The following is a 27,637-nucleotide window of genomic DNA, read 5'->3' as shown; positions in this document are numbered from 1 at the left end:
TACAGCAGCTCTAAAACGTACTTAAGTACAAGTAAAATACTAATTTATAAATATACTTTAAAAAAACGTACAAGTACCCATAAAAGCAACTCAGTTACAGTAACGTGTGTAGTTTTAATTTGTTACTTTTACCTCAGTGGTTATGTAGCCTTCATATACAGATATTTATATTTATTTTTGACCGTTCATGGCATAGATATTATACATTATATCTATCTTTATGATATATGTCTATGGTTCATAGGTCATAGTAGACGTTACCACTCCAGTCCGCTAGGAGGCGGTGCTCTAAAACCACGCCCACTATAATAGCCAATCAATTCCACAGAAGAAGAAGCGGAGAAAGAAGAAGAAGAAGAAGTAGTGGCGGTGATATGGTGACGGCTGTCGGCGGGCTTTACTTTAGGCGGTCATCAACATTGTAGCCGTGTTTAAAGTGTTTTATCCACCGTTCGTCTCCGGTTCTGCTCCGTTAGCTGCTTCTGTTTTGTTCGGTTCTAAACCTCTGAGGACATGGAGCTGTTCAGCCCCTAGACTCAGTGTGAGGCCCCTCGGTGTTGTTGTAAACCAGAACCAGGACCAGGACCCGTCCATAACTCAATCCTAACCCTGTACTGGTGGATCTTTGTTCGGTTCTGAGGGACCATGAAGCTGCTGAAGCCCAGCTGGGTCAGCCACCACGGTAGGTGAAACACTACTATTGTTAGTTAGCGGTTCAAACACCTGATTGAAATCATCCTAATGCTATCTGTTTATAACTGACATGTTTATTTGAACTGTTCTAGATGTAACTGTAGCTATAGTTAGCTTCTGATCACCACCTGATGCCTTTAATGTTAGCTTTGTTCTGTAAACTTTACACTAGAATAGTCTGACGTTTTAAAACCGTTTTATATTGAGAACTGTGTCCAAAGAACTTCTCTACTTCCATTTGTTATATTTATTTATTTATTTATTCATCTATTCATTTGTTTTTTCATTTGAGTGGGACAGTGTTTATTAATGTACAGCCGACGTTGTAAATACCAGGTTTAGCTAAATGCTAATTTCCATCTGTAGTACTATGGTTCAGATACAGAATATGAAAGGATAAACATACACAACACATTAGTGAAAATGGTGATAAACTTTATAAATAATAACAATTTTCATTCAAATACAGTCTGACCAGAAAAACAATTTTGGATAAATTTGCTGATGCAAAATTCCAAACCGGCACATTTATATGTTCCACTTCAGTCTTTTTCTCTTCTAAAGGACAGCACTTGTGAGTGAGTTCTGTTATGTGGATGGTTTAGATGAAGGTCTGGGTTAGAACACACACAGTGATCATCTCCTGTGATTTACATGTTCTGAGAAGTAGAGAAAACAGCAACTCCTAAAACAAGTGTTTTAAAACAAAATAAGCTATAATGTGTGTGTGTGTGTGTGTGTGTATATATATATATATGAGATATTGTAATTTTCTGTTGCCCAACAATGTGCATTATTGTACAGCCAAAGTTGTAAATACACCGGGTTTAGCTAAATTCAGATATAGATATATAAAAGGATAAACATACACACAATACACAGTGTGAAAATGAAAAACACAACAGACATAATCAGACAATACTTTGTGGGTTTTACCTGTGAAAAGATTACTTACTTACATTATACAAATACAATCATTCTAATTCAGTGCTAAATGTTTAAGTGTGTTCACAATAACCAGATACACTCATAAACACACACTCACTTATACTAGTGCATGAAGAATACATAAGAATAAGCATATTTAGTGATCACAACTTTGGTTACTAATAATCCATTCTTGAAGTGTAGTTATAGAGTTACTCATGGTTGGTGTAGGTCCTCCACTAATAAATACACACACTGTAGAGACAAGAAATAACACTTGATTCAAAGATGTGCTTTTCAAATTTAAATGAGCTTTTATGTGGGACTGGCAGTAATATTGAGACTGTTATGGACCAATAAGCTATAAAATAAAAATATATCAATATAGGCGATATTGTCATTTTCAATATCGTCAAAATAGTAAGATATATTTCCCAGGCGTAGTTAAGAATATTGACATTTATTTTGTATGTCAACATTTTGAGAAAAGATGAGTTTTGATCCATATCACCCAGCTCTAATATTTGCCAGAACCCCCCTACAACACTTGTGCCTGCAGCGCTCGTTCACTAGTGAACCCCCTACGCTGTGAAAAATTCCTGGTGAGAACCCTGAAAGTTCAGTGAAGGTAGAATAAATAATTTACCAGGAAATGTACATAATCTTTTGTTGAATGCAGAGGGAGAGTGTACCCTACATTAAGAACTACAACCCCCATGATGCATTGCCATAACAATGGATGGGTAAAGGACAATTAGCATTTATATTATATTAGTTTGCCTCACTGTTTGGGACATGATACAATATATTACAGTGGTTACATGTTTTTCTTTGCACATTAAGATTTTTATGAGCAAAAAGTGCTGACATTTGCCCCACTGTACAGCTCTGGATGAATACTTATAGACCTGAGGGGTATTTGATCAAACCCAGCTCAGGGTTAAGTCCAGGTTTAACCTGAGAGTCCTGCTCCGTTAAACCGGGTTCTACCTGGAACAGAGGTTTAATTAATGAGAAAACACCTTGGTTACCATAGTAACACAGTCCATGGGTCAAACCTGCTCCTGACCAGGTTTAATCTGCTGAGTCACTTTAATGAAACCACGTCATCATTATTAAAGAAGTCATTTAGTGATTCAATAAAGATCTACAAAAGGAACAAAGAGTCAAAAAGACTTCTGTTAGCCTTTTTTTTTTTTTTTACTGTTTTAATACAGTATTTTAAAAGGAAATTAAACAGAATGTCATGGTAAATGTTTTAATATGATTTTATTTAAAACTGACGATAGAATCAATGTATTATTAATGATATCACAGTCTCCATGTGTTTAAACCATTAATAATGATATATAATATATACGTGTGTATCCATCGCCTCTGTTTACCACACGGTATAAATGTGTTTATTTATTGATCAGAGATTAATAATGAGAAAGCTGTGGATATATACAGAGAGGGAGGGGCTTCAGGGACAGTCACAGGGCAGAGCACTATTAATATGTTCACACCAAATGCGTTTGGGGCGTCAAAATCGTGTCTCACGCCTGTAGTTGGATGCTTGTGCTCATTGAATCAGACGCTTGTCACCAGCGTCAAAGATGCTCTGGACGCACATCCAAACAAGTTGGGAAGAGAGTACATTTAGGGGAGGGGCCTCTCTGTTGCCGGTGGTGTTCATACAATGGATGATATTATGGTGATCAGTTATGTTAATAATTCACCCAGTGACTGTGAAGTGGTGGAACATTGTGTTTAGAAGGTGGTGTTTCTGGTCAGATGTATTTAGGTGTGACTCAGCGTGTTCACTGTGATGTCAGAGGGTTATAGAGAAGTGTGGGTGGATGGAGAATAAAGTTGGAGTTCCTTGCTGAACACGCCCCCTCTGACTCCCGTTCATCAGCTCTACGTTATCCAGAGAGTGACTTGGCTTTATTTGAGCCTCTGCGTCGTTTCTGGATTCACCAGAGCTGTGATTGGACGAGAGTCACTTTCAGCACTACTTCCATCTCTCCCGTGCCCAGTTTGACGACCTGCTGACCCACATCAGCGCTCACATCTCCTACCAGGACCCCAACTATAGACGCTCTATTCCAGTGTTAGTGTTTTTTTCTTTTCATTATTCTGAATACGTCACGGTTGGGGAAAGCTCCTGATTGGTCGACGCACCGCCATATGCCCCAAAAGTTCAACAATCTGAACTCCACCGTCGGCCACGTTGGAGGCACGGGACGCACTTCGAAAAGCTTCCAAAACCCGCCGTGCAGGAGGCGCGGGACCTCTGACGCTTCCCTATTGTGAATGTACACCTGATGCTTTTGAGTCATTTGGTGTGAATGCACCATAAGGCTCCCAATGACAAAGATACGCTATCACTTTAAGGGATGTGTGCACGCTGCTCAGTGCTCACCTGCAGCGTCTGCAGTGTTGGACGTGACATCCAACAGCATCCAACTGCACCGCTGCTGCTCCCTCTGTTCATTTGAATTTTTTTTACGTATCTGTCCTTTAATCTCGCTACTCAGTAACAGATGATGTCACATCCTGTTGGTTTTAGCATTAGTTTCTATTGGCCGCTGTTTTTTCATTGTAAAGGCTGCAGCGCATGTGCCCTCACGTCTCTAATCATTCAATCTGTGATCGATCTCATGGGTCTAATGAAGGCGTGTATTTAATGTAAACACTGTCAGATGATTGGCTGAGCTGGAAAGCTCCAAGCTGAGAAGAGGGCGTGGTCACAGACGGCTTTAAACCAAGTTTAACTCATAGGCCTGGCTCTACAAAGAACACTTTGGGATTGTGACTACCAGTAATATGACTACCACTCCTGCCTTGTTCTTATTTTCTGTCTAATCAACTGCACGTCTTTGTTTTTACAGGCAAACCAATATTTTCTGTGGACATCCATCCAGATGGAACCAAATTTGCTACTGGGGGCCAAGGTGAGTTTATATCTGTTATTGTGATCAAGTGGATTTTATTTTATTTCTCCACAGTGAGACACTGAGTGAGTGGTGACCATCTTAAAACTTTTAAAACCTTATTTATATATATTTTTTATTTCCTCAGGGGAGGATTCTGGGAAGGTGATGATCTGGAACATGGCTCCAGTTCTTAGAGAAGAAGACGAGAAGAATGAAGATGTTCACAAAATGCTCTGTCAAATGGACAATCACCTCGGTAACAACTTCCTGTTTGGACTAAAATGAGAAATTAATTCCACTTGCAATTGATTTGAAACTACTGATGTTGTGAATAGTTAATCAGATAATGTGATAACTATAATTAGGGATGGGAATTAATGAGATTGTTACAATTCTGATTCAATTTTTTATTCTGCTTATGGTTTCTTACTGTATTTTGGCGTTCCTCCAAGTCTCTCCCCCCGTCATTCTACTACACACACACAACTTCCTCCTCCTCCCAGACATGCAGAGTGTCACCGCTTGCCCCATTTTTGATGGTTTTCTGTCACCATCACCACACTCTCAGTAGTCCACTTAGTTCCACACATGCTGTGGTTGAGTGTGAGCTGCTGTGAACTGGTGGGAACTTCAGCATCAACTCTGTTGCACCATTTTCTGTCTCGTAAACTCCTTTCCTCTCCCTCTGAGCTCTGCCCATCACTGGTGATCTCTCATCCAAAGGTGCTCTGCTGCCACCTACAGGTCACCAGTTGGTCACTACATCATCGTACGTTAGATATTCACAGGAGAGCTTTGTCACACTGTCTCCTAGCAACCCCAGCTGAAAAACACAATTCACATCTATAGACGTGAATGGCACTCAATGAGTTAACAGCAGAGCATGTGCTAACTTTCCCCTTTTTTTGTAATATTTATCATTTTTTTCAGAAAATATTAGTTTTTAACCCCTGTGAGGAAACAAAGTAAATATTAAAAAAGAAAGCCATAAGTAAACAAAAATGTATGTCAAAAATAAAAATATAATTTAAAATAATGTGTATGCTTCAATTAAAAGATAGATATAAGTTGTAGTGACATGGATTATTCTGACTGCTCCTTTTTAATTATTTGTGTCATATATAGATGTATGAGAGCAGCATTAATGTCGCCATATTTCCCCTCAGGGAAGTTTTGATCAACTTAATTTAAATCATCGTGATGACATCATTCCAGATCATAATGATTAAACAAAACAAATGGACACAAGGATGCACCAGTTTTTTCACCACTAGGGGAGGGGGAGGGGTGCACCTAATGAACGGTCCCTGGAAACATTTCAGCACAAAAAACTTCCTTTGCCTCACGGTAACGGAGTTTAATTCACATTGTGTTAATTTACACGTTCAACAGTGGATTCCGTTTTCATTGGTCCATTCCATCTGTGATTCCGTTAACGTGGACATTATAGGGTCCTATGTGCAAATGTTTCTACGTACTGGTAGTATTTTCTCCCTTTGATTAACTATCCACTTTGTTGGTATTGCTGTTGTGATTGTTTTTCGTGGAATGTAACCAAACTATAGCTTTTGTGTTTCCTGTTGGTTGCAAATCAGAATCAGAAAGGTTTTACTGACCAAGCACAGTTTCAAACAGCACAAGGAATTTGACTTGGTAGTTGGTGCAAAGAACAAATGTATCAATTGAGGTGATGTAATTTTCTATATCACCAACATAGAAAACTTGATATATTACCCAGCCCTACTGAGAACTTTGCGAGGTGACATTATTCGCTCACACTGGAATCTATAACGGAATTGTTTGTAAAATTGTCAAATGATTCCAAAGAAATGAAACACTGATTCCCATCCCTAGCTACAATATATATATAATTTCAACTCAATGTTCCAGTGTTTGCTTTCTAAACAAAAGGAATTCATCGACACTATGAATAACTACACTTTATTAACTCGTTTATCTAGCTAGCATTGATAGCTGTGTGTGTGTTTACAGCCTGTGTGAACTGTGTGCGTTGGTCCAACAATGGTTTGTACCTGGCCTCAGGAGGAGATGACAAACTGGTGATGGTATGGAAGAGGGCAGCGTAAGTACACACACAGTAACACACACAGTAACTAGTTGATCATATTTTTCTACATAGTTAGACTGCCAGTTACACCTTAATAATTATTTAGTAAGTATTTTCAACATGAGCAGTAATAAATACACTTTTAAATGTGTATTTAATAAGCTGAATGGATCCTTACGTTTACTATGCAGAAATGTTCTTTCAAAAAATGTCCACATTTGTTTTATGTGTTTACATGTTTGTTTACCACTGTTTCAGGTTTTGTTGCCTATGTCACTACTTTACATCAGGGGTTTTCAACTTTGGGGTCGCAAGACACTGGGGGGGTCGCTAGATGCCTTCAAGAAACTAAGAATATTTTTTTGAACAATTTGAGCCCATTTTGACACATTTTCTGCAACTCCACCAAACTCACCATATTTTAACCTTTTTTCATCACTTTTTCTTACCTTATTTCTCCCATTTTTGACACTTCTACGTCACATTTTAATGACTTTTTTGCACATTTTTTCGACTTTCCAGACATGTTAAGCACTTAGAAACCTTTTCTACCACTTTTACACCTATTGTCACATATGTTGACCCATTATTGACAGTTTAAACTAATTGTTCCAATATTGACACTTTGAACCCTTTTTAACACTTTTTCTGTCTGTTTTTGTCCACGCTAATTTGTAACTTTTAACAAAATTTCTGTTGTTTTTGAAATCTTATTTCACCACCTTTTTGGTCACTTTGAACCCATTTTATTTCTGATTAAAACCAGGATTTCCATCTTTAAGATGACTATAATAATAATAATAAACATTCTTGGATAACAGTGGATATTAATCAGATGAATAAATAAATGTGGTTATCACAGATTCATAGAACAATGGACCATCATTTTACTGACTTTATGGATGGACCCCAAAAATCTCTCCCCTTTATTTGCATTTGAAATATGCAGAGTTTTGTATCACTGCTCTGAATGTTTATTTCTAAAACAAATGTTTTTCCTATAGTAAAATGTTTTTTTTTTTTAATTTGATATTTAATTCTATTGTTTTCAACTATTTTCTCCTTAGATTCATTGGCCCTAGCACAGTGTTTGGATCAAGCAGTAAACTGGCTAATGTGGAGCAGTGGAGGTGTGTCACCATCCTGAGGAACCACACTGGAGGTGAGACATATTCATATGACGTATTCAAAACACAATGTAATAAAATCAATGTAAAGGTTAATAAAAGTTAACCACAAAACCATATAACTTTCCATATACTTTTCCCTCCAGCTCAATTAGTAACAAAAGCTAATTCAGCACATATTTGAAATGAATGATTTAGCATGGAAATGACTAAAAGAAAGTGTTTTGTCTTCTATAACCGACATTTGTTCTTTGAAACCTGTTATAAAATGATCTAAAAACTTATATAATTCATGTTTATGTTGCAGGTACATGATATTGCTGTGGTTCAGTAGTTTATCATCATGCTGCTATGTGGAACCTGCACTAAAGCTCAGGCACTAATTCCAGTTTGTGTATTTTGTGGTGTAGACGTTATGGATGTGGCGTGGTCGCCTCACGACGTGTGGTTGGCGTCCTGCAGCGTGGACAACACCATCGTCATCTGGAACGCTCGCAAATTCCCAGGTAGAGACACAACTTATCCTGAATCCTAAAATACACAAGAAAGCAAAACGTTAATTCTCATCACATCAGATTAGACAGTGTAAACACATTTTCATTCATTTATTTAACCAGCATATTCTCATTGAGATTAAAAATCTCTTTTTCAAATTTAATCTTTAGTTTGAAATTGTTTTGTTAAATGGATCCTCCTGTTTTTACAAATGTGTTCTAAAACCTTCTAATTGTCTTTATTAGTAGATCTGTCTAATAAAACACATTATTATGATCCATATTCATTTAATTGCCTTTTAAAAATAGGACTATTTTACTGTTTTAGAGCCTGTGTTCCTCCATCATGAAATCATGTGATTGATGATGTCACACGGCCCCACTGCCTGTAAACATCCCATTATTTTCTATAAGAGTGAAACATTCAGCCTGATTTTTAGATCATTTAGTATATTTTTCAGTCTAAATAACAACTTGTGCTACTTTTGGTTGATCTAAAAAAAACAAGAAAAGTTAAAGATGTCGATGTAAACCTCTTGTTTACAGAAAGATGATAAAAACAGTTGTGAAACAAAAAATAATCTATGACCACATGGGGCGACAGTTCCAACTCTGAGTTTTGGTAGAAGACAATGAAGCAGAGAAGAAGAGCTCTCCAAAGTAGGGCTGCAACTAATGACTATTTTAATACTACTTGACTAGTCATCGATTATTGAAATGATTAATCGACAAATCAGATGACAAATCGTGCATTTATTTGATCTATGTTGCTACAATCTTTTAAATTTGACTTGGGGCAAATTACGACAAATAAAAACAATAAATAAATAAATAAAACAATTCCCAACTTAGTGTAAACAGGTTCCTTACGAACACAAAATAAATTGAATACATCAAAAATAGAATCTGCTTCAGTAATTACATTTACACATTAAAAAGCTTGTGTATATTGGTTATGCTATTAGTGTTATTGTATATAATTAATTTTGTTCCTAATTTATAATGAAATTATTTTCTATAAAAAAGAAAAAACAAAAGCAAAAATAACTACATTAGTGTTTTTACTGTTTAATATAAACCACTGCTGCTGAATCTAGTTTAGTTCATATCTGATGAATTACATGAAGTTATGGTTGATAAATATCTCTCTGATTACTATCATTAAACCAGATCAAGCTGATGATTTTAGGTATAATAATCTTTTAGTTACTTTACTGTCTGACACCAGCTTTCACTGTGAACACGTGAAATATAATTAAATGGAAGGATGAATAGTGACATTAGTATTTATGCTCACATTTATTTCACACAACATGTTAGCTTTTATCCTTCCATAAAAGTGTTAAATCCTTGCCGCCATGATGAATTCATGTTGGGTGTGGGATACATATGTATGTGTATATACATATATATGCATATGTGTGTATCCATAAAATGAAGAGTCCGTCCTTAAGACTGCTCTACTGTAAAGTGCCTTGAGATACCATTGGTTATGATTTGGCGCTATACAAATAAAGATTGATTGATTGATTGATTGATTGATAAATCTGACCATAAACAAATCGATGGCTTTCTGTGGTTTAATGACAGTAAGACGTGTAGTTTTAAGTTGGTTTATTCCTTTAATGCAATGGTTAGCATTAGCTCTTAGCCCAGGCTTATGTGTCGGTGGGTTTGTTTAGCATGCTTTAGTAGAGCACCGTCACCAAGGGGAACTTGGGGTGGATCTGACGGAGGAATTTCGTGGCATTGATAGCGCTGAGCTACCAGTAACAGCGACATATTCTGACCAGTGGGAATGTTTCTGACGATACATGTACCGCTAATCACTTCCATAACATGCATACAGCTCTGAACAAAGATATATAGACGATGAGATGAGCCACTCCTCATGAAAAAACAATGTTCTGCTCCATCCACAGCTTGAAAAAGACGGCGATGACGTAACCGGCAATTGTCGACAAATACTTGTCGTGACTAATTCTGTTATCGATTTTTGTCGACAATGTTGACTAATTGTTGTACCCTTATTCCAAAGGGACCTTTACTCTACCTTGAAGAGTGTGCTGACATGCTCTGGTGGCTGAAGTTAGAGAGTAAATCACAGACTTGGTAGATCAAACCTTAGGGTGACAAGGGAACTAATGTTAAAGACACAGTTAGGGGTATAGGGGGGACCACTGTTCCACAAATGAAAAGGCATGTGAAACTATGGAGGGGTACACGGGACAAGAAAGATTATAAACCACTGTTCTAGGTTTAATGTTTGGTTTGGTTGGGTGTGCAGAGGTCATGTGATATGATGTTATGAGTAATATCAGTGTTAACCTGTGTCATGTACCCTGTCAGAGATGGTAACCTGTCTGCGGGGACACACTGGGCTGGTTAAAGGCCTGACGTGGGACCCAGTAGGGAAGTACGTGGCCTCCCAGGCTGACGACCACAGTCTGAAGGTGTGGAGGACGGTGGACTGGCAGATGGAGGCTAACATCACCAAACCCTTCAATGAGGTACTGTATTACTCTGCAGCACTTTGAAAACTTAAATAAAGATGTGTTTTCATTAATAAACACGTTCTCCTGCAGTGTGGAGGGACGACCCACGTCCTGCGTCTGTCCTGGTCTCCAGATGGTCAGTATCTGGTCTCGGCTCACGCCATGAACAACTCTGGTCCTACGGCTCAGATAGTGGAGAGAGATGGCTGGAAGACCAACATGGACTTTGTGGGCCACCGTAAAGCTGTCACTGTGGTGGTACGAGGGCATTAGCCTCAGGAAAACAACCTTATTAATGCACTTATTTCATTTAAAACTTATGCATGCATGCTAACCCTAACCCTTACTGTTTTATTCTGTAGAAATTCAACCCAAAGATCTTTAAGAAGAAGCAGAAGAATGGCAGCTCTAACAAACCCAGCTGTCCGTACTGCTGCTGTGCTGTGGGAAGCAAAGACAGATCACTGTCAGTCTGGGTCAGTTCATCAATAGTTCATCAATAATTATCATTCACTCCCACGAGATATAAAGCTTTCTTACATCTGAATATTTTCTTTTTGGAAATAATAATCGTCCTGAGCAGTAGCTTCGGTTCATTTTAACAAGCTTTTTAAGCTAGTTTTAGGTAGTGTGTGGGCGGCGTGGTGCGAATGTTGTAGGAGGTCTGGGGGCATCCCTCCCTGTAAAATTTCTAAATTTATAACCCTCTTAAACACTATTTCCTGCATTTTGAGGGCCACATTTTGTGAAGTAAAGCTGAAGTTATTTTTTTTAATCTTTATTACTTTAAAGCTAAAAGTTATTTTTGAAATGGTGACAAGTGATGATTAATGGAGTTCTTTTTTCTGGAGTGTTCCTGCACCAAGAGCAGAGATAATATATACAAATTGAATGGTGGTATTATGTGGGACCGGCACTCATATTGGGACTGTTATGGACCCGCCCCCCAACTCTATAATTTAATATTTTTGTTGTTTTATTTATTTAATTTTTTTTTTTCGGGGGCAGCTAAGTGGCTGCAGGGGTCCTTAGGTGAAGGTGGAGACATCTGAGCAGATCTCCTGTATTTAATAGACAGTGAGGCTAATGTATGCGTTTCTGTGTTATTCAGATTAAAAATAGTTTAAACAACAAATGAACACCTGGAAGTTCCTTTGGGTCCAAATGTGTAACAATTATTATGACCATAAGAAAAAACAACAGAAATCCCCCTGCACTCATTGAATGATCAAAATCACCTCTCTGTTCAATATCTCCTTTTCATGGAATATTGCTAGTTTTTTTTCTGTTTTTTACTTTGTAATAATTTCTTTTGAGCCTCTTTGACAAATTAATTTCCCCCTGGGATCATTTAAGTATATTCTGATTCTGATTTTTAAGGCTTTCAATATAAAAGTGTTGAAGTAACTGCGTTTCCTTTGCAGCTCACTTCTCTAAAGCGCCCTCTGGTGGTCATCCATGATCTGTTTGACAAGTCTATAATGGACATTTCCTGGTAAGTAGATGTAGAAATACAGTAGTATAGACTCTCAGTGTGTAGAGTCTAGAAAATACTGAGAGTACTAGAGTAGGAGGTACATGGTTCAGGTTAGATATCTGAAGGGGTACAGGAGAACTGCTGATATAGGTCATAAAAAGGATGTAATTAGATTACAGTGAATGGATCTATATGGTCAGGCAGACTGATGGACAGTGTCAATGTGTTCTGGTTCTCAGGACTTTAACAGGTCTGGGAATGTTGGTGTGTTCCATGGATGGTACCGTGGCCTACCTGGACTTCTCTCTGGATGAACTAGGAGACCCCCTGAGTGAGGAGGAGAAGGTAATAATAATAATACCATTAAACAGATACAAATACAGTGTGGCAAAAAAGTATTTATTCAGCCACCAATTGTGTAAGTTCTACTTAAAAAGATGAGAGGTCTGTAATTTTCATCATAGATAAACCTCAACTATGAGAGACAACATGAGAAAAAAAATCCAGAAAATCACATTGTAGGATTTTTAATTAATTTATTGGTAAATCCTTCAGTAAAATAAGTATTTGGTCATCTACAGACAAGCCAGATTTGTGTCTCTCACAGACCTGTAACTTCTTCTTTAAGAGGCTCCTCCTCCACTCGTTACCTGTATTAATGGAACCTGTTTGAACTGGTTATCAGTATAAAACACACCTGTCCACAACCTCAAACAGTCACACTCCAAACTCCACTATGGCCAAGACCAAAGAGCTGTCAAAGGACACCAGAAACTAAATAGTAGACCTGCACCAGGCTGGGTAGAGTGAGTCTACAATAGGTAAACAGCTTGGTGTGAAGAAATCAACTGTGGGAGCAATTATTAGAAAATGGAAGACATACAAGACACTGATAATCTCCCTCCATCTGGGGCTCCAAGATCTCACCCCGTGGGGTCAAAATGATCCCAAGAACGGTGAGCAATAATCCCAGAACCACACGGGGGGACCTGGTGAATGACCTGCAGAGAGCTGGGACCAAAGTAACAAAGGCTACCATCAGTAACACACTACGCCACCAGGGACTCAAATCCTGCAGTACCAGACGTGTCCCCCTGATTAAACCACTACAATTCCAGGCCCGTCTGAAGTTTGATAGAGAACATTTAGATGATCCAGAAGAGGATTGGGTGAAGGTCATTTGGTCAGATGTAACTAAGATATAACTTTTTGGTAAAAACTCAACTCGTCGTGTTTGGAGGAGAAAGAACACCATACCTACTGTAAAGCATGGGGGTGGTAACATCATGCTTTGGGGCTGTTTCTCTGCAAAGGGACCAGAGGTATGTTCCATAAAGCGGGTTATGTTCAAACTCAGCGTTTCCCTCATTTGAGCCTGAACATACTCAGAGTATCTCATTCCTAAACACGAGGTATGTTCTTCTGAGTATGTTACCATGGCAACATTGTCCGTGAACTAAACCTGGTCGCTGCAGGTTTTATCAAAGAAACCCTGGGTTTCTACCTGGCTTCACCCACCTGAACACCGTTTCTTAACACTTAAATGAACCTTAACACTTTTCTCTGAAACACAATAGTAACATCTGTCACGGCAAATTTTCAGTTGACCTCATTTGGAGACATGATTTATTGCTCTGGTTGAATGATGGAGTCCAGTCAAAGCGTGATGATTTTATAAAAAAAAAAAAAGGATTTATTATAAACTAAATGAAAAAGAGTACAAAGAAGAAGTGTCCCATCCTTGTATATATGTACATATGAACACATATTTGACGATATGATGATGAATATAATTATTGCCAAAACACATCACACACCACAGACGTGTTCACATCATTACTAATGTTGTGTTGCTTTACTTTTTTTATTTTTTTTGTGCAAACGGTAGTTTTCTTTCTAACATTGTAGATAAAGATCATTAAGTGAAAGTCACTGAGAGTTTGATCTACATGAAAACATCTACTGAAGGAGGAGATGATAATTTAAATAAATCCACTTTTAAGGCTCTTTTATACTGTAATACAGTTTCATCTGTAGATATCGCATCTTTGAACTTATGATGGAACAGTGAATTGAGTCACGGGTTCGTGTCCCACTTCAGTCTTTTTTTATGACATATTTTTAGGACGTTGAGATGACTCTGGCGACAATATTACATTCAATCAATATAAATGATGCGATATCAAGCGGCAGTCACTGTCTATATCCAGTGTAACAGGAGGACTCTCTATGCAGACATCCTATGCTGCTGCCACACCTTCTCAGACACATTTTATTCATATTATTCCCCGCTCGTCACGTCACTGAATTAATAAAGTGATGAAGGGAAGTGATTTAAGCCACTATAGTCACTGAAGACTGAACACACCTTTAGAACAGGCTCATATTCCTCAAACACAGGCTTATTTTAGCATCAGGGTAAATAAATCACTCTCTTCCGTTTGGTTGTCATGGCAGCTCGAGTAATCTCTGATCCATTGATGATGGCTTTTTATTGCGCGTGTGCACGTAAGTAACCTAAGGTTTACATACTCAGGGTTGATTGACCCACTTCATACCAGCTGTAATAGAATCAGATACAGAGTTTCCCATTGCGGGGTATGTTGACCCAGAGTTTATGGATAGACTCAGAGTTTGTTTACCCTCCTTTATGGAACACACCTCAGGACGACTGATCCATGTAAAGGAAAGAATGAATGGGGCCATGTATCGTGAGATTTTGAGTGAAAACCTCCTTCCATCAACAAGGGCATTGAAGATGAAACGTGGCTGGTCTTTCAGCACGACAATGATCACAAACACATCACCCTGGCAACAAAGGAGTGGCTTCGTAAGAAGCATTTCAAGGTCCTGGAGTGGCCTAGCCAGTCTCCAGATCTCAACCCCATAGAAAATCTTTGGAGGGAGTTGAAAGTCCGTGTTGCCCAGCGACAGCACCAAACCATCACTGCTCTAGAGGAGATCTGCATGGAGGAATGGACCAACATACCAGCAACAGTGTGTGAAAACCTTGTGAAGACTTACAGAAAACATTTGACCTCTGTCATTGCCAACAAAGGGTACATTATAAAGTACTGAGATGAACTTTTGTCATTGACCAAATACTTATTTTCTACCATAATTTGCAAATAAATTCGTTAAAAATCCTACAATGTGATTTTCTTCTCATATTGTCTCTTATAGTTGAGGTTTACCTATGATGAAAATTACAGGCCTCTCATCTTTTTAAGTGGGAGAACTTACACAATTGGTGGCTGAATAAATACTGTTTTTGCCTCACTGTAATCATAACAATAATGGTAAGATGCACAGCACATTGTTGAGACAACCCCCTTTACATAAATATATTTGATTTGATTTAATTTTAATTTCAAACACAAACACAACAGCAGTTTATTTACTATAATGACAAAATAATAACAATAATACAAATAAAACATTTGCAAAGTAAAAAAGTACTTTATTTATATAAATTAATCTTATAATATACACCTATTTACACTATAAAAGGAGACATAATTCATTGATATACAGTATATCTATATAATTACATAATTTATGTAATCCACTATACATTCATCTGTTCAAATATACACATACATACAGTATATACTAGGGCTGCACAATTATGGTCAAAAATGATAATCACAACTATTTATCATATTAGAGAAAAAAAGCTGTTTGTATTGCAGTACTTTAAAACAAACAATATGTACAGTTTACAGTGCAAATGTAACCTTTAAAATTGAATTATAATTAAAAAAAAATAAACCAGAGAACTTAAAGTGTACCAAAGACTAACTGAATAAATACACTATTAGAGTGCAGAGCCAGTAATTTAAATGTAAATGTTTTGACAATCTGGTTCATTTACATGGCATCCAAAAATCGTGATCACGTTTAAAATGTGATTATTTGTGCAGCTCTAGTATATATGTATTTATTTTTAAATTGCTTTAAATTCAGACATTTTCTCACTTCCATAACCTGGTACCGCTCACTGACACACACAAAATATACTGTATTTTTTGTTGTTCGTGCGTGCAGTGACCAAAACTTAATTTAGTCTCGTAAGTTATAAGTCTCAACCTTTTCAATAAATAGTTTCTGAATATTTTAAATGCTTTAAATGCTATTTGACGTGTTTGAAAAGCTACAATTTCGACTAATGTGAGTCATTTTGATTTATTGAATAGTGGCTCAGTGTGGTCCAAATATCCTGTATTATGAACATAACTTATTGTTAATTTTTATAGTGAAACTAATGGTTGTGACTTTGTTTCCCCAAACGTCTGCACAGTATGAGAGATATTGGTAAAATATTATTGAACAATAAAGTGTGTAGCGTGCACTGTAATTTAAAACATGTTTTGTTCTGTTGAGTACAGCTCTATTTTTTGAACATATTTAATATGCGGTTACCAATTAATTTGATTGTCTAGTAAAATGTCTTTGTGCTTTTATCCGCACAATATCTCGTGTTAGGATATCTTAGAAGTCCTGAAGAGCATTGAGTTGAACATGTATGGGCCTCATGGAGCATTTAATACAATGTCTTTGGATATCTCAACTCACTTTTTAAAGATAATAAACCAAAACTGTCTATTTCTAGTTCAATATTCGAAATGTTATTGTGTAAAGGAACAACTTGTGACACAATGCTATAAATCCTCATCGTTTTCTTTATATATTTATTGATTATTGATTTGGTGGCCGTCCCTTTAACATGTTTCGCTTTCTGTTTGTGACGTGCAGAACAGCATCCACCAGAACATCTATGGTAAGAGTATGGCCATCACCAACACTGAGGCCCAGCTCTCCACCACCATCATTGAGAACCCTGAGATGTTAAAGTACCAGCAGCAGAGGCAGACCTCCACCCAGACTAACTCAGCTCCAGGAACCGTAGGACCAGAGTCCTCAGCTCCTAAACTCAACAGTGTGATGAACGGAGAGTCTCTGGAGGACATCAGGAAGGTTGGTTTATCATCTAATCTAACTGATGCAGTTAGAGCCACATTGACCTCTCCACATGAATAAAAACATGGATTGGTTGTTCGGAGAAGATTTTAGTCTGTTTCATATGATGGGTAAATACCAGTAACCTGAGAAGATCCAGATTGATGTGAAGCCCCTCCCTCTAACTCCAGTTCTCCACATGGATCCGTGTCTGTATCTGGTGAATCCTTTCAGAACCAGGGAGGGACATGAACAGAATGCTTGAAGCTGATTGGGTGAAGCCCCTGTCCACCATAATATGTTTTAGCCAATCACACAGTAACAAACGATGATATCATCATCAACATGCGCCGCAGAGACGCTGCTACAACAACAACAAGTCTCCGTTTTGCCGTCTTTACGTCAAAAAGTGCACAAAGTGCTTCTCGTTGTTATTCTTTTAAAATAAAATTCTGGATTCTTATAAAACTGACTTTATAGCAGCTTCCACACGTTCATCCTCCTGCATCGACATCTTTCTATTTTGATTTGGAGCTATGCTAATAGCTTTAGCCCAGCTAGTTCCTCTCTCGGCACTGCGCATGCGGCAGTTTTGCTTCGGCGCTTCTGCCTTCGTCACACCCGGATATCCCGCCCTAAACCACAACACTGCCTCTTGATTGGTTCAAATCAGTTCGGTTTGGGTTCGAAAGGCAAAGGCAGGAGCAGCACAAGATGGATTCTGGTGTTTGTGAACACCAGAATCCATCTTGCTGGTAAGGCTAAAATACCAGTACTTGGGGGAATAATAAGGTTGAATAAATAAACGAGGTAACTTAACTGTCCAACTGGCAGCAGCAGCTCGACACACATGAAGTGGTTAGACTGTTGTTAGTTAGCCTGTTAGCTAACGCTACAAACAGCATGAGTAAATGTTGAGTTTTCAGCTGCAGTTTACACTTATGGACTTGTTTGTGCATAGTACAGTATTATCTTCACTAAAATGAAAACATTACAATTACATAATTTGATATTAATGCTTAAAAGCACTGACAATCCAACAATGCACAATATAAGATCAAATACTAAATATGTTTAACGGTGCTGATATGACTACATATAAATTAATGATGTCCCGTAGTTAAATCATGTGGTTTTTTCTTCCAGAACCTTCTTAAGAAACAAGTGGAGACCAGAACTGCAGACGGCAGAAGACGGATCACTCCTCTCTGCATCGCTCAGCTAGACACTGGGTGAGCTGGAAAACACTGGATGTTATGGTTTATAAAGCATGTTGATTATCGTCTAGTGCAGAGTTTTTAATCTTTTTTAACCAAGGTCCATGTTTTCATTGAAAAACATCCCACGACACACCACCAACCCAAAATGGTAAAAAATTAAACTTTATAGTCAACAATATACAGTCATTCTTATCTAAGTGGGTTGAATAGGAATCAAAGAAACACTAAGAAAAGTTTTTATGATCATATTTTATATTTCTTCTTTCTAATAGAATGTGCAATTAACAATATGCAGGAATTCTTATGTTTTAATGTGGAATCAAATGAACAGCAAAAAAAAAAAAAAATTCATATTTCTTTTTTATAAAAAATGTAATTAACAATATGCAGTAATTCTTACCAGTGTCTTGAATACAAATATATAACAAAACATTCAATATGATCATATAAGACAATAATATTTAACAGAATATAGTTCAATTGTAGTTCTAATGTATTTTTTGTATAATCAAATTTTATATTATATTTATATAATATACATAAATGTATTATTATTATTATTATTATTATTATTATTATTATTATTAATAATAACATTTATATTTCAATTTTGTTCTGACATACCTGCAATCGCTCATGGCTGTGTGCTGCAGCCCAGTGGTTGAAAAGCCCTGGTCTAGTCAATAGATCAGCCCACAAACATAGACATGCTGAGATAGACCTGCTATGAATTTTTTACAGATGCAATATTTGAAATGCTAAGGAAAGAAGATCTCTCTATAAAATTAAATGTTATCGCAAAATCTGCCTTTAAATGATAGAAAATGAAATAAAATGGAACTCTGTTGTGTTGACAGGACTAAACTATTAAATCAACCTTGTTATCTTTGGACAAACATCATATCCAATCCAATTTATTTATAAATCACTATTAAAAACAACTCAGTTGACCAAAGTGCTGTACAACAGGGCAATAAAAATACAGTTATAAATACAACAGTACAGTGGCATCACAGAGTATAATTGGAACAGTAAAAGTCACCTTCAACACAGGTTAAACACCAAAGAGAACATGCATGTCTTAAAGGTGCAGTCCGCAACTCTTAGATCCCTCTCTCCCCGCTGCTCTCTTGCCCTGCCTCCAAACTTTTCAAAGTTCCTCCCCAGAAGCGCTAACAAGCTAACGTTTGCCAGACAGCAACATCACAGTAAATTAACATGCTCTGTTAAAAGCGCATTACTGCAACACTTCTCTCTCTATGTGAACACACCTCAGCAGCAGCAACAACTCAGCGTCACTTACAGCAGCCCACACAGAGGCAGCTGGGTTCACATGAACAACATATGCACCACATAGTTCTAGTGTAACAATTATAAATCAAACATAATGTATATCAAGCAGCAGTAATTACCTTTCAAGCAGAAAAGTCACCAATTCCATATTCTACTCATCCAGACCATACACTGTAAAAAAGATGGGAAAGGGGCGGGGCCTGTGAGCATGCCATCAAACACAATCCTGGCAGCAGGGGGTGGGGCTCAATGAGTCTGTTTTTTCACACAAACTACTAGTTTGATGTAAAGCTGTACTTACATAGTGACAGCTTTAGTAAATCTAACAAAAAGTCACTTTTATAAGAGTTGCAGACTGCACCTTTAAGGTGTGATTTAAAAACAGGAAGGAATGTACAGAGGCAGCTCATTCCACAGTTTGGGACCAACTACAGAAAACGCTCGGTGTCCTCTAAGTTTGTGATGCGTTTGAGGAACCATAGGCAACGCTTGATCAGCTGACCGGAGTTAACGTGCTGGGGAGTCGGACAAGAGCAGGTCATACAGATAACATGGGGCAAGGCCACTGAGGCATTTAAAAACAAATAACAGAACAAAATCAGTTCTGTATTGGACTGTGAGCCAGTGAACACAGAACAGGTGAAACATGATTATGTTTTGATGAGACAGGTAGAAGACGCGCTGCAGCGTTCTGAAGCAGCTACAGGTGTGTGAGCGAGGACTGACTGATGCTGGTGTACAGAGCTTTACAATAGTTCAGCTGTGTCCTGATTAAAGCATGGATCAGTATTTCAAAGTGATACTTTGAAAGTGGGATGGAAAAAAACTCACCTTCACCACAGCACTTAATTTGTTTGTCAAATGTTATGCTCATCCTTCTGTGTTCTCTGCAGAGATTTCTCCCCGGCTCTGTTCAATAGCGTCCCCATCCTGCCCTCTGGCTCCTCCATGTCCAACCAGCTGACCCCCCACCTCAGCTCTGACTCCAGCCCAGGACAGCCTTCGTCTTTAGGCTTCAGACCCAGTCATGACCCCATGCTCACCTCACCTCCTGCTAATAGCCTGAAGGCACTGGAGGACAACAACGAGGGGTAAGTGACACTTTGGGCTTCCTATAAGACATATTTGTCAAACTCAGGGCCTGGGGGCCAAATCCGGCCCTTCAGAGCATACGATTCGGCCCGCAAATGTCTTTTCTCAAATTATTCCACAAAATCAAAATAACCTATAAAATATTTCTCAGAAATATGTAATAAATATAAAGGACACTGTACTTTGTGATTGTATCAATAAAAACAAGTTTTAAAAAAACAGATATACCTCGATATACTCGATATTGTCATTTTCTATATCACCAAAATAGAAAACTCGATATATATTGAATCTTGATATATTGCCCAGCCCTACTAAAACCTGTGGCCCACCTTAAACTAAAATAAGTTAGACACCCCTGCTGTAAGATGTGTTAAATGTAACCTATCCTAGTAACACACACACACACACACACACACACACACACACACACACACACACACACACACGCACACGCACACGCACACGCACACGCACACACACACACACACACACACCTGATTGTGGTTTTGTGCCTTGTTTCCAGTGTAAAGTCGACTCTACTGCTGACTTCTGCCTCTAAGATCGAACCAATCAAAGCTTTAGACTCCAGGTTCACAGAGAGGTCAAAGGCCACCCCGGGGCTAACGGCTGCTATCACCTCTACAGCTGGACTGACCGCTCTGGACAGGTGAGGGAGTAAAGATTCATATTAATGTGTCAAAGCTTCAAACATAACCAATAACGTTGTGTTTGTGTAGCAGAGCTAAAGAGAGCAGCTCCACACCAGCCCAGAAAGAATGTAAACTGAAAGAGGACACCAGCAGTGACAGTGAGGATAAGATGGCCTCCATCAACAAAAACCTCATGTACAGTAAAAGAAAACCTGAGCTGATGATAGATGGAGGAGAGGTGGTTGAGAAGAGGAAGAAAGGCCGTCCTAGGAAAGAGAAGATGACCACCTCTATGGTCCAGTCCTTCACCCAGGTACACACGCCCCTCTGATGGAACACGTGGTTTAGTCACAGCTTTTTGATCTAAGGTTTGTTTTTCCACCTGGGATCAGATTATTCCTCCATCAGAGCAGGAAACCAGAGTGTCTGTTCCTCCATCTGCTGTAGCTGCTCTCAGACTACCTACACCAAGCACACAGAAGGCCTTCAGCCTGCAGGTACAACTACAATCACCTCTAGTAGGGCTGGGCTGTCACTATGGCCTAAAAATAAAATCTCACATCTTCTTACAAAATGTTTTATTTACGACTTTTTTTTTTGTTTCAAATATTCTCTTTTTTTGCCCTACTTTTTAAAGAAAACAATAAGTACAAATGAGAGGTATTTTATCAAACGTAGCGAAATGTACAAATTTGTAATTTGAAAAACGACTAAATAGTTAACGTTCGCATTAATAGCTGCACCATTTTCACACATTAACAAAGAATTCTCTCACTTCTTAACCTGAAGAAAATTGTAAAATAATCACATTTTTCAAGCAATGCCACAACTGAGCAACATTAAGATCACTTTGATCCAAAAAATAGATTTTGTTGGGAAGTTATATATAGAATTTATATATTGTCTATCACCATTTGAAGAAAAAAGTATCTAGATTTAAATTTTGGTTTATATTGCCCAGCTTCAGTTGATGATAATTATAATGAAATTGAAATGCTGATTATTACTGTTTATACTGAACCATTATTGATCATTCTTTTCATTTGTATAATTGTTTCTTTGTTTTTCTATAATTCTGCTACTTGTTAAATGAAATGTAACGACCTTCCAGGTAAGCATGGAGCCCTCAGTGTTCCTGGAGGTGGAGAACGAGGTGACGGTGGTTGCTGGTTCAAAGCTAAGCCAACTGAGATGTTCTAAAGATGGAAGAGACTGGAACACACTCCTACCTAGCTCAGTGGTCACTGCAGCAGGAAGCAGGTAGGAGACATTAGAAAGTGTGTGTGTACACCAGGACTCCCTCCACCACGGCTGCATAGTGCTTTAAATGCATAGAGAGCGTGTGTGTGTGTGTGTGTGTGTGTGTGTGTGTGTGTGTGTGTGTGTGTGTGTGTGTGTGTGTGTGTGTGTGTGTGTGTGTGTGTGTGTGTGTGTGTGTGTGTGTGTGTGTGTGTGTGTGTGTGTGTGTGTGTGTGTGTGTGTGTATATATATAAATGTGTGAGCCAGTGTTTAACACCCCCCCCACCCACCCACCCACTGTGCTCCTCCTCCTCAGTGACCTCATTGCTGTGGCCAGTGAAGACAGGATGCTGTCAGTGTTCTCTTCCTGTGGGCGTCGCCTCCTCCCAGCGATCCAATTGGCTACACCCGTTTCAGCGCTGCATTGTACCGCCCACTTTGTTATGGTTGTCACTGCTGGGGCAACGCTGTCTGTGTGGTCAGTACTTATTCAGAGAAAACGTTACACGCTATCCGTCTTTATTAGTAGATCTGTGTCTAACAAAACACATTATTATGTATCATATTCATTTTATTTCCTTTTAAAAATAGGACTACTTTATAGTTTTAGAGCCTGTGTTCCTCCATCTTGAAATCATGTGATTGATGATGTCACACGGCCCCACTGCCTGTAAACATCTCATTGTTTTCTATTAAAGTGAAACATTCAGCCTGATTTTTAGATCATTTAGTAGATTTTTGTGCTGCTTCTGGTTGCTCTAAATAATCAGGAAAAGTTAAAGATGTCGATATAAACCATTTGTTTACGGAGCTGAGTTAAACAAGTAGATCACTGACTGTTGAAGGATAGGGTTAAGTATCCTGTCCTATGCTTTCCTCTGGTACGTACCTCTTTTTAAAAAGTATTATGATTGTAAAACGTGATTCTTGATTCATAAATGTTTAATGGACATACTGCGTGTGTGTGTGTACGTGTGTGTGTTTAGGGATGTTCAGAAACAGAAAGCTCTGGTGAGGAACGAGTCTCTGCAGTCGATTTTATCAGGTGAGGAAAGAACAAATGACGCTTCTGTTTCACACTGATTACAGCAGAGCTGAATGATGACATCACTGTGGAGGAGAGCTTCATAAACACTGATTTTTATTTATCTGCCCATTTCACAAAAAAACATGTGCTGCTCAGAAGTATCTGAAAAGTTTCAATGTGGATCAGATTGATCCAATCAGATGTTGGTTTGAGAAACTGGATCAAAAGTCAGATGGATTACATGATCATTGATAGAAAAAATGTAGTGTATATATATCATAAATCTGGACAATTCTCTCATCCTTGGTGTTTCTGAACAACTGAAGGGGGAGGGGTTTAGATTAAAGGAGATGAAAGCTACAGCTGAGGAGGGGGATTTGAAGACAAACACAGCACCTGTGTATTGGTATCTGTACTCAACGGTTACTTTAATAAATGATAAATAACTAAATCTCAAAAATATTTATTTCTCATGATAATAATACCAAACTTTAACTAAAACATCAAACCAACATCCAACTGTTTGTGAAACAAATGCTGCTACAATACAAACTGTGCAGTTATTTCAGTTATTTATTTATTTTAATAATGCACACATTTAAAAGCAGCTCTATGTGACAGGGCTCTATGCTGTTAGTATTTCATTATCCAAAGCTAAATATATAATAATATTAAATGTTAAGATCACTCCTAATGGGGCATATAGTGGATCATAAATATAAAGTGATTAGAACATCATTAGACTAGGGACAGATTGATTTTAAAACATTACGGAGTTAATGCACCAAAAGAACTGAGTTTTTGTCCTTTGCTAGTGCCAGAGCTTCGTTGGTTCTAATCCCATTTATCATAAGAACTGTTTGTGCTCCTTTATGTTTTCTCTTTAATACAGAACATTTCTAGGTTCCTAACATGGAACCGTTGGATTTTACATGAATTGTTACCAAGTAGTACCAAAGGAATGTGGTCAGTACCTAAAAAAGTACCAAACTCTGTTCCCATCCCTGGTTTACACACTGTGTGTGAACTTTATTATGAGATATGACAGGAACTGTAAGTGAGAAAACAGAGTCCAGGAACTAGAGTGATGACATATTAGAATATATAGATATGATATTGATCCACCTTCACACTTTCTTTGTTAAACATGTGAAATGTTTAGAATTTATAATGACAAGAACTTTGGTGTTTATTCCTTTTTTACGGATGCCACGATTTAGTAGAGCATCGTTCAAACCTGATAGGTCAGTGATGAATCAGCATAAAATAGTGTGTGTGTGTGTGTGTGTGTGTGTGTGTGTGCGTGTGCGTGTGCGTGTGCGTGTGCGTGTGCGTGTGCGTGTGCGTGCGTGCGTGCGCGTGTGCGCGCGTGTGTAGGTACAGACACCTCAGTGTCTCAGTCCCTGCTGACTCAGCAGGGGGTTCCAGTGGTGGGTCTGTCCAATGGGAAGTCTTTCTGCTTCAGCTCATCACTGGAGACATGGTAAGAACATTCTGGACCCTACGTCAGCTGACCACTCTCTACTGTATGGACCAATCACTGATGAGCATTCTGTCTCCTTTAGGAGTCTAATAGCTGATAAAGCTGACTCTTTAGTTCAGTGTGCTGACTTCAGGGGCTGCCTGTCCTCCCATGATGCACCTGTGTCCTCAGGTCCTCTGGCTGTGATGCAGGGACGTTACCTGAAGTAGGATTTAACACCATGATCTGCTCTACACTGTTCTATGAGCTTCTACTAACGTATAATAAACGCTTGCTGTGGTTGTTTCAGTGCTGGTCGTCTAGCCTCCCGTCTCTCCTCCACTCCTCATCACATGCAGCAGAGCATGACGTTAGCATTCCTAGAGAACCAGCTAGCATCAGCTCTGACCCTACAGTCAGGACAGGAATATCGCTACTGGCTGCTCATCTACTCACGCTTCCTCGTCAATGAAGGTACTCCACCATCAGTGATTTAGTTACTAATTATAACGTTTATCTGTATGAAGAATGTTCTCATTCCACATGTAGAGGTTAAGAAATGTCACTGCATTACGTTTACACCTTTATTACTATCTTTGTCTCCCTCTAGTGGTGCTAATAGTTGTCAGGGTTTAAAGCTGAAAGTGATGAGTTGAATTGGAGAAGGTGATGATGAATGTGGTTAGGTTACCAAGAGGTGGATACACACAGGCAACATCAGACAGGGCTGGAGACTGCGAGTAAATTGGTCGCATATGCGACTGTTTTTTCAGTGTGTGAGAGTGAAAATTTCATCTGGTCACATCTGTGTGTGTGAGAGTGAAAATCCAAAAGGAAGAAACTTCCTCGTCCCCTGAGTCTGATTAAAAAAGGAAAAACAACAGAACAGTGACATCACAGTGTAGGGGGGTCGGGGGTCAAAGCTCTCAATTTACTGATGGATCTACGTTCCTACCCTCACCTATGGTCATGAGATTTGGGTAATGACCAAAAGGACAAGATCACGGATACAGGCGGCAGAAATGAGTTTCCTTCACAGGGTGGCTGGGTGCACCCTTAGAGATAGGGGGAGGAGCTCAGTCACTCGGGAGGAGCTCGGAGTAGAGTCGCTGCTCCTTCACGTCTAAAGGAGCCAGCTGTGGTGGCTCTGGCATCTGTATCGGATGCCTCCTGGTCGCCTCCCTCTGGAGGTGTTTCAGACATGTCCTATTGGGAAGAGGCCTCGTGGGAGGCCCAGGACACGCTGGAGGGACTATGTCTCTGAGCTGGCCTGGTGTCACCTCGGGGTCCCCCCAGAACGGATGAGGAGGTGTGTGTGGATTGGGAGGTCTGGGCATCTCTGCTGAGACTGCTGCCTCCACGACCTGGCCCCGGATATAGCAGAAGAAGATGGATGGATGGATGGATGGATGGATGGATGGATGGAAAACAACTTTGATTTATATTTGAAAACGTTACAGTTAATGTTTGTTGTACATTATTATGTTTTTATTCTTTTATCCAGGTTCAGAACATCGTCTGAGAGAACTTTGTAAAGAGCTGCTGGGTCCAGTCCACACGTCAGCTACTACGTCCTGGGAACCCACCACCGTGGTATGATCACATGATCACACTAAAGAACACACACACACACACTTTTATTACAAAAGCAACTTAGTGATGATGTCATCAGGACTTGGTTTTAGTCAATAAAATGATTATAAGGTCGCCCCCCCCCCCCATTGAAATCCATGATATAAATTGTCTTGTTTATTTAAATAGTGTTTCATACCCTGTCTGTCACAAACACTTTCTATTCACCGTCATGTTGTTCATGTTTCACCTCTAGTGATAATAGTCTTTAACTCTACTATAGTATAGCTCTATGGAACAAACCACATAGTTTAGAATGTCGATGTACGTTATAACAGGAAGATATTTGTAGTATTTCCGTTTGACAAACGTCGTACGGATCAATACTGATTTATTCTATCATATCTGTGTCTCGTTTGTGTATCTGAACCAGCTCTGTAACGCGTAGTTTATCAGCTGTTTGGTTTTAACCATGTTCTGTGGAGTAGAATGTAGCAAAAAAGGGTTCGACCTCCACATCCATCCTGTCTTACTGTGTGTGTGTGTGTGTGTGTTATTTCCAGGGCTTCAGGAAGCGTGAGCTGCTGAGGGAGGTACTTCCTGTCATTGGTGAGAACCTGAGGTTTCAGAGGCTTTTCACAGAGTATCAGGATCAGCTGGAGTTACTGCGTAACAAATAACGCTAGTGACTGGACGTGGTTTGGATCATTCAGGGAACGCCGACTGTTTTCATCAGTTACGGAACTTTATCCACCTCCATGAAAAAGAGACTTTATTTAGTTTCCTATAGAATGTTCTCCTGTTCCTCAGCTACGTACTTCCTCCATGTGATACAATGACAAGTAGAATGAAGGAGAAGAAAAGCATGGTTAACTGGGACTTCAGATGTTTAAACATTAAAAAGGAAAGTAATCTGA

The 27,637-nt window shown here is 38.8% G+C and overlaps 1 protein-coding gene across 2 annotated transcripts; it reads left to right on the top strand.

Annotated features, from left to right (window-relative positions):
- Positions 1-328: 328 nt before the first annotated feature.
- On the top strand, positions 329-27,637 carry hira (histone cell cycle regulator a). 2 transcript variants are annotated; one of them, XM_028457821.1, is made up of 25 exons: positions 329-682; positions 4,497-4,559; positions 4,687-4,797; positions 6,534-6,624; positions 7,677-7,771; positions 8,147-8,242; positions 10,580-10,740; positions 10,816-10,983; positions 11,088-11,201; positions 12,150-12,220; positions 12,442-12,547; positions 16,958-17,179; positions 18,308-18,393; positions 20,568-20,765; positions 21,293-21,436; positions 21,507-21,732; positions 21,812-21,916; positions 22,531-22,679; positions 22,976-23,137; positions 23,646-23,704; positions 25,064-25,169; positions 25,252-25,374; positions 25,459-25,622; positions 26,653-26,741; positions 27,284-27,637. In XM_028457821.1, the coding sequence occupies exons 1-25, from the start codon at positions 646-648 to the stop codon at positions 27,398-27,400; spliced, it is 3,063 nt and encodes a 1,020-aa protein (XP_028313622.1). In that variant the 5' UTR covers positions 329-645; the 3' UTR covers positions 27,401-27,637. The 2 variants fall into 2 exon arrangements, with proteins under 2 accessions (XP_028313622.1, XP_028313623.1); XM_028457822.1 differs by having other exon boundaries at positions 21,510-21,732; positions 27,284-27,400.

Source organism: Gouania willdenowi, chromosome 9 (assembly GCF_900634775.1).
Source record: "Gouania willdenowi chromosome 9, fGouWil2.1, whole genome shotgun sequence".
NCBI classification, from domain to species: domain Eukaryota; kingdom Metazoa; phylum Chordata; class Actinopteri; order Blenniiformes; family Gobiesocidae; genus Gouania; species Gouania willdenowi.
Note: the sequence above shows the minus strand (reverse complement) of the source record. Positions and strands in the feature narration are given on the sequence as shown.